General features: G+C 35.7%; 1 protein-coding gene across 1 annotated transcript; it reads right to left on the reverse strand.

Annotated features, from left to right (window-relative positions):
* Nucleotides 1-672: 672 nt before the first annotated feature.
* LOC113571065 (peptidyl-prolyl cis-trans isomerase C) lies at nucleotides 673-4157 on the reverse strand. Its single transcript, XM_026999822.2, has 5 exons — nucleotides 3966-4157; nucleotides 3108-3221; nucleotides 2731-2824; nucleotides 2398-2582; nucleotides 673-2182 (listed from the first exon to the last, which is right to left on the reverse strand). Exons 1-5 carry the CDS (start codon nucleotides 4068-4070, stop codon nucleotides 2054-2056), a joined length of 627 nt encoding a protein of 208 aa, XP_026855623.1. The 5' UTR covers nucleotides 4071-4157; the 3' UTR covers nucleotides 673-2053.
* Between the last annotated feature and the right edge of the window lie 3282 nt (nucleotides 4158-7439).

Raw genomic sequence — 7439 nt, forward strand, 5'->3', positions numbered from 1 at the left:
GCTTAATTCACGTTTACCAGTTTCTGTGATTTCTCTATCCATATTAATTAATGTGAGCAATGGTGTATTAGGTTTGAATAATGTTGTATTAGTTATAATAATGGTGTATCAGTTTTGAATAATGTTGTATTAGTTATAATAATGGTGTATTAGTTTTGAATAATGTTGTATCAGTTATAATAATGGTGTATCAGTTTTGTATAATGAACAGTTAAGTAATGTGCATTTTAAATAGTTTACAACAGCATAATTACTAGAAATATGTGTTGTACTGTTTAGGCCAGTTTCCCAGGTGTAGATTATGCCTTAGCCAGGAATAAAAAGGATTTGAAACATTGCCTTCCTGCTGGATCTGCAGTTTAGTGTAGTACTGAAGACTAGGCTTAATAGGCTTAATCCATTAGTGAGAAACAGGCCCTATAGTATTTTCCAACAAAATTACAACTACAACCATATGTTTCCTCTTGAGTCTATTTTCCCCTTCTAATCAAAGTGCATAATTTCAATTATTTATTATTCCACCTGCTTAGCATCATCTGTCTTACACGTTGGAAAAAGACATTATTATTTTTTCAGTGTTAATTTTCATCATACAAGTTTATTTGTGAAATATACTGGATGTGTAGTATTTTATCAAGTGCCTCATATAAAAATAGTCAAGGAAACAGCACATATGGAAGAAGTTTTTTAATAATTGAATAACTTGATACAACTCAACATGTAAAAAAAAAAGCATGCAATAATAAAGGTCATCTTAAACAATTTAATTTGGTTGTAAAATATTTTTAAAATGAGATCTATAGAAAATAATGTAACAAATAAAGCAATTCCACTGTCAATAATAGTCACGATGTTAATCATCAAAGGAAAAAGAAAAAAAGATGTTATGGAAAAACAAATTGTGAGCCCATGTTTTGTACAATCAAATCATTTTTAGTATAGCATTTTGTATTTCATTAGCCATGTTCAATAAACTTGCAAATGTATTAAAAATACTGTTATGTATTAAACTATTTGACATCACTTTCAAGACATTCAAGTATAACTGTTTATGGCACTTCCAAGAAACCGTAGTTAACAAGTTCTAGTTAACATCTAACAACATCTTGTAATGAACAAATTCCTTTCAAAGTTGCTCTGCTAATTCCATGTCCTGCATAATGACGTCTACTTAGAACATACTCACTTTACAGCAGAAATATTTGGCACCTTTGTATAGTATGTGATATGTCTCCTAGGATAATGATCAAATTATATGTATTAACAAACATCATATAAATATATAGTGTTGCAACCCAACCAACCACTGTGCTTTGTTATAAACCTTAACAATAGGGTAAACAACAAACGCACTAGAGTAAAATGTAGTACATATTTCATCTGTATCTTAAAAGGTTGTGAGCCAGCATTCACCTTTGAACTATTTGATATCATTTTAAAAATTTTTACAACCATGGATATTCATTCTGATGAAAATATGCACACATTTATAAATTCCAACCAAAATGAGATATATATCCACATTAAAACAATACTGAATTTGTACATAAAAAGGCAATGACCAGAGTGATTTTAGGGTGATGACTTAGCCTTTTCTTTCCACCATCTATCTATTCAGCAAAAACTCTAATTTAGTAATTTAGAGGCATCAGTGCATCAGTGTAAGTTCTGTCAACTTGTAATTTGGATAATACATCAAATTATATGACTATTACATGATCCTTACTTATCGTTATAATTAAATGACTATTATGTGATATACTGAACATAAAGTCTGGGGACAAACAAGTTGTTGACATTAAATAAACACAATGATGAAGTTGCACTTTGCAGTATTAGGATGATGATGCTCTTACTAATTTACCATGTGTTATCTTTAAGAGCTTGGATAATGCTAACTCACTAGTTCATCCTAACAGTTTAGTGTTGGACACGATCATATACAAACCACTCACTGCTCCCTGTCCTACTGAGGTCATATCCAACCTTTTTTTTATGATGTATAAAGAAGAGACATATAAAAGGAAGAGCCCGGATGGCCTGGTGTGCCAGACTACCAACCCTCCACTTCTACAACAAAGGGCTCCTTGACCTCAATCTTTCCACTGTTCACTATCACACATTCTGTGTAGGGCACATTCCTGTCATTTGTGTCCTGGAGCTCAATGGTGTGAACTACAGCCTACAGGGAAAAAGAAAGACAACAGAAAGATTTCATGAGCTAAAAAGAACAGTTGATGATTTTGTAAAAATGATAATGTGCACGTATCATTTGCAAAATTATTTTTGTCAGAATTGATTACTGTTTAATTTTATTTCCCCAGTATTAGAAGTAATTAACAAGTCATCACATGACACATTCCATGTTCTTATTGTCTGAAAACTGCGTAGACTCACCATGCCTTCCAAGACCCTGCCGAAGACAACATGCTTGCCATCCAGCCAGGGAGCTCTCGCTAAAGTGATGAAGAATTGTGAGCTGTTGGTATCGGCACCTGCATTAGCCATGCTGACCCAGCCTGTGCCCTGGTGCTTCAGCTTAAAGTTCTCATCTGCAAACGTCTTACCATAGATGCTCTTGCCTGAAGAGACAAACAAACAATAAGAGAATCACTACAGCTTGCACAAACCTTTTACTCTTTTTTTTTTTGGAAGGTTTGACCTCCAGTCACTAGGAGTGTCATTTGGGATTCATGTAATCATGTAATCCAGTGAAACTCCAACTGTCACCTCCTGTTCCGTCTCCGGCTGTGAAGTCACCTCCTTGAATCATGAAATCTTTAATGACACGATGGAACTTGCTGTCCTTGTAACCATATCCTTTCTAGAATGAGAAAATTATTTGTGAGTTGCAAGTAGTTAAAAGTGAGAGATGCAAACACGAATGTAAGCATGTTGCTATGATTTCAAACTACGGTGCTGTTACGATTTCACACTAAGGTACCAATACAATACCAATATCAAGACTCAGACATCTCAATAAAGTGGTACTTTAAAATTATGCAAACCATTTTTAAGAGTGATGCTTGATGACACTAGAAGATAACTAAATGAAATATATTGAGGTTTTTCACTGGTGTATTTGAAAATACGCAGCAACAGCGTACCTCCCCAGTGGCAAGCGCAACAAAGTTCTTCACCGTTAAAGGGACAACCTCTCCAAACAGCCCAATCACAATCCTGCCAACCTCATGTCCTCCCACTGTGATGTCAAAAAACACCTGCAACAAGCAGCAAGGAAGACAACAGAAATATGAGAAAGTCTGTAATACTTACCAAAGTGAAATGAAAGGGAAGGTCGTCACGCCAGTTTAATTCTACATAAATTGATTAGTTTGCTCTCTTTGTTGATAATACTGTATGTATTGGTCCTACATTGAATTAAAAGGCACTAGCTACTACTTTTAGCAGCGTCTTTCTTATTCCAGGTATGAAATGTATTATTGAAAATATTCTAATTTTGCCAAGACGAGAGTGCGCTATTTTTCCATGAATAATAATAGCTTGCGTGATGCATTTACGCTCCATCGTAAGTAGGTTTATACCGCATAAAGAGTGCATTTCTGTGCAACTTTGAAGAGCAAATGTGCAGCTATGTGTCATGTTTATTAGGTCTTCGGTAAAACAAATCAAGCGTGCGCAGGCTGTCTAATGCAGCTGTCTAATGTGAACATTTGTACACGTAGACGACCTCAGCTGTTTTACCTTTTGAAAATCGCAGGCGATTCATACACATTTCATACAAGCATGCTTAGAAACATTTCAAGATAAAAGTCAGCAAGACATACGCTTTCAGCCATTATGGTCAGACGACAACTTAAGTCTTAACTGCGACAAGCTCAAAATGTATTAGATACTATTTCCGCAAAATGTTTCAAAGAAGAAGATTGCTTGCCAATATTTTTTTATCCTTTAGTGTCCTCAGCATCGGCCACACTGTCAGCTCGAGTACGGGAGCTCCTCACCTTATCCGTTACTTTCGGCCCGACCTTTGCTTTGGAATAAACTGCATTTCCTAAAAATGGCAAATAAAAAATAAGGATTTTTTCCCAAATATTACACCAGTACATGGCTGAATATTAATCGCAGCGACGACGTAGCTAAGTGGCTAGCAAGCTATTGCGGAGTAAATCTGAGATTTCACATTTCCTTCCTGACCCACGCTCCTCCTCCTGGACAAAAACGTCATAACTGGGATACTGGGGAAAGATCTCTGCGAAGGACTGTGTTCTTTAAAAACATATGACGATTTCATTTAACTTGATTAATGGGATAATGGGATATAAATTAAGATGAATGGATGAATGACATCAAATGCCAAACTCTCTTTTTTTTTTTTTGGAAAACCCAAACATACTTTTCATTGTGTGTTCATTTCTTAATAGGCCTATATTGCCGTGTTAACACTTTACAGAGGGCTCTTGATGTATTTGTCACCACTGATTTGCCTACGGGATGTAACACGGAACCAGCTGACCCTGCCAGGTCTCAACCAGGTCTCAGCATCACAGATTTGCATTAAAAGCCCATTGATTTAATCAGATCACAGGAGACAAAAAAGCAAAGAAATAACCCTGAAGTCTGAAGCCTATCGTAGATATTTGTGGAGGAGGGAATAAACTGAAAGAGTTTCAGTATCCCAAAATCACCTTTCCCTTGGGAATTGCCTTACTAAGAAAGTGTTCAAAAGTGATACCCCCTTTAATCTCTTTTTTCTTTTTTAAAATGAGTTACATCAGGTCATTGTTATGAAACTATATTCTGAGGTGCAAGCTACCTTTTAGACTATCATTTGAAGTCTTTCTCCGCTGCATTTCCCCCCAAAGTTTATTTATTTTTTTGTGCTTCACTTTTGGCCATTCTCCCATCCACTGTCATCCACGTGTGTTTCATGATTTTGCATATATATTGAAAAATCTCTGTCATGCATGGCAAGTTGCAGAAAGCCAGGAACACCTTTAATCTATGTCCTGGTGCTTGGCTGCCATCCAGCCCCTGTCTAAAATTAGGGCTGTAATTAGAGATGTTAGGGCTTTGTACCACATTAATTTCATTGCTGGTTTGTCACCAACCAAAATACTGCCCCTAAAGGCTACTGAAGATAGAGCATAATCCTGCATTATATTCTGGGGTTTGCTTTAGATACCTAGCATGCAGCTTTGCCCTCAAAACATTATAAGAACTTAATGATGACATTATTTATCGGCTTCCATCAGTGACAAAAATGCTTTCTTAGTGTAGGATCAACAGGTAGCCAACAGTGCACATGAACAGTGTAACTGCACAGTCTGCAACAGAGACCAGTCTAGCACTGCAGGGTTCATTTATTGCTTATGACTGCTGACTTTGTTGCATGGAGACATAGTAACTCTAGAGTTAAACATTTTAAAACAATGCACTGCCAGACAATTCATGTCTCTTTCAACTTGTGATAATGCTACATGCAGAGAAACACTGATAAATGTGGTATGTAAAATGCTAGTTAGGTTTTATGATCCCACCATATACTTTACTTGGAATCGAAAATAAATTCAATGTGATTATTCAAGTACCCTTTCCATATTTCTTTTGCAATATCCACTGTTTGTATAAGCGTGAGAGTCACATAGACTAAGACATTTATTAGACAGACATATAAATGAAATGTTTCTGTATATTCCGTGCATAAACAAAAGTTAGAAAAGAGACTTCCATCCTGTGATGTTGCCTTTTTTTTTCCCACATAGAGCCAGACAGAGGTCACACGAGCCAATTAAAATGTTGACAAGTCTATGCTACTTCATAAAGAGGCCCTTAGTTGTTTCTTTATGACTTTGAAGGTGTCTTGATGTAACAGTAAAGGATATTGTTCATGGTCTGAACCCATGAAAAAGGTGCAAAATCCTGCACAGTTCTGGTACTGGCACAGTCTCTGGTGCTTTCATTCACAGCATGGCAGCCAAAGAAAGCATTCCAAAACATACATACATACTTTACTTATGCAGTAAAAATAATTCACTACATGTATACACATAATACATTTACTATTCATTCATTCATTCATATATATATATGCATTCACTCATGCATTCATTATTTATTCTGTGATAACTGCTCGGTCCTGGTCATGATTGCGGAGCATCCAAGCTTATCCCTGCACCAAACAGCCTAAGGAAGGAATATCCCTGGGGCAGCACACCATTCCAGCACAGGCCTGGCTTATCTGTCTATCTTGCTAACATCTATCTGTCTTGTTATCTAGTTATCTAGCTAGCTATCTAGCTATTTTTTCTTTATTATAAGTTATATCAGCTACATGTCGTTATGGTATGCAAGACGTTTGCACACAAAACGGTTAAAAGGATAATAAATTACATTATAATAAAGTACATTTAACTACTGCATCATCAAAACAAAGCAAACGATTTTGTTCATGTTATATTGCTTAACTCAAAGAAATTCAAATAAAGCCCTCTAAAGCAAGAGATTCGCCCAGCCTTTTTCTCCCACACTTAACAGAGATCATAACAGTTACTGATCAATGATGAACTGCAGAGCCAAAAAGAAAAAAGAACATTCTGTAATATTTGCATTGTCGTTAGAAGTTGATTGGACTGTAAAAATGCACTCGTGACAATCGTGTTTTCTTTTGAATAGGCTTTTAATGGGCAATTTATTGCTCTTTCCCCAATACGCTGGTGTTCAAATATCAGTTGAAACAACAGGATGACCACCAACTCCCTTCTGAATAAACGTCTATATTAATGAATTATATACTCAGCAACCCGTGACCTTAAAACCATAATAGGAGACATTCGGGGCATGGGGAGAGGTTGCTGAATTCTTTATCGGACTCCTGTCAAAGAGAGCCGTTCATTTGTCTTTCGGGCGTCAGGCGAATTAATTAACAGGAAATGCAAACGTTCTAATTGAATGTCAAGCAGAGGTCCCTGGTATGTAAATGAACGCAACACTTGTTTAGGTGCTTTCGCATCAAAGTTTATGTAAATATACAAATAAACCATATGCTTCACTTAGTCTTGATAAATGGTTATTTGGCAAAAGAAAACGATACATTTCAGCAGTTAATGTATTGATCCTCTACTCTCACGAGTGCACTTAATTTCAATAGTCATTTATCAATGAATAAAAAAACCCCCAATACGTTGTCATATGTAAAGAAACCATGATTACTGTAGAATGTTGTAACACCCGAAATGTTATCATAATAGGCTATGTCTACATCAAGAATGTATAAAATACAACAGAAGTAACGAGGAGCAATAATAATAATAATAATAATAATAATAATAATAATAATAATAATAATGTAGGGTCGATAGGTCATTTACAAACACGACTCATTATGATACTACACTTTTCATGTCATGAAATATTTAAACTTTGTGTCTTTAACAATATAGGCGGTTATTCTTTTTAGAAAAACCACATTAAATATA

Source organism: Electrophorus electricus, chromosome 23, assembly GCF_013358815.1.
Source record: "Electrophorus electricus isolate fEleEle1 chromosome 23, fEleEle1.pri, whole genome shotgun sequence".
Taxonomy (NCBI): domain Eukaryota; kingdom Metazoa; phylum Chordata; class Actinopteri; order Gymnotiformes; family Gymnotidae; genus Electrophorus; species Electrophorus electricus.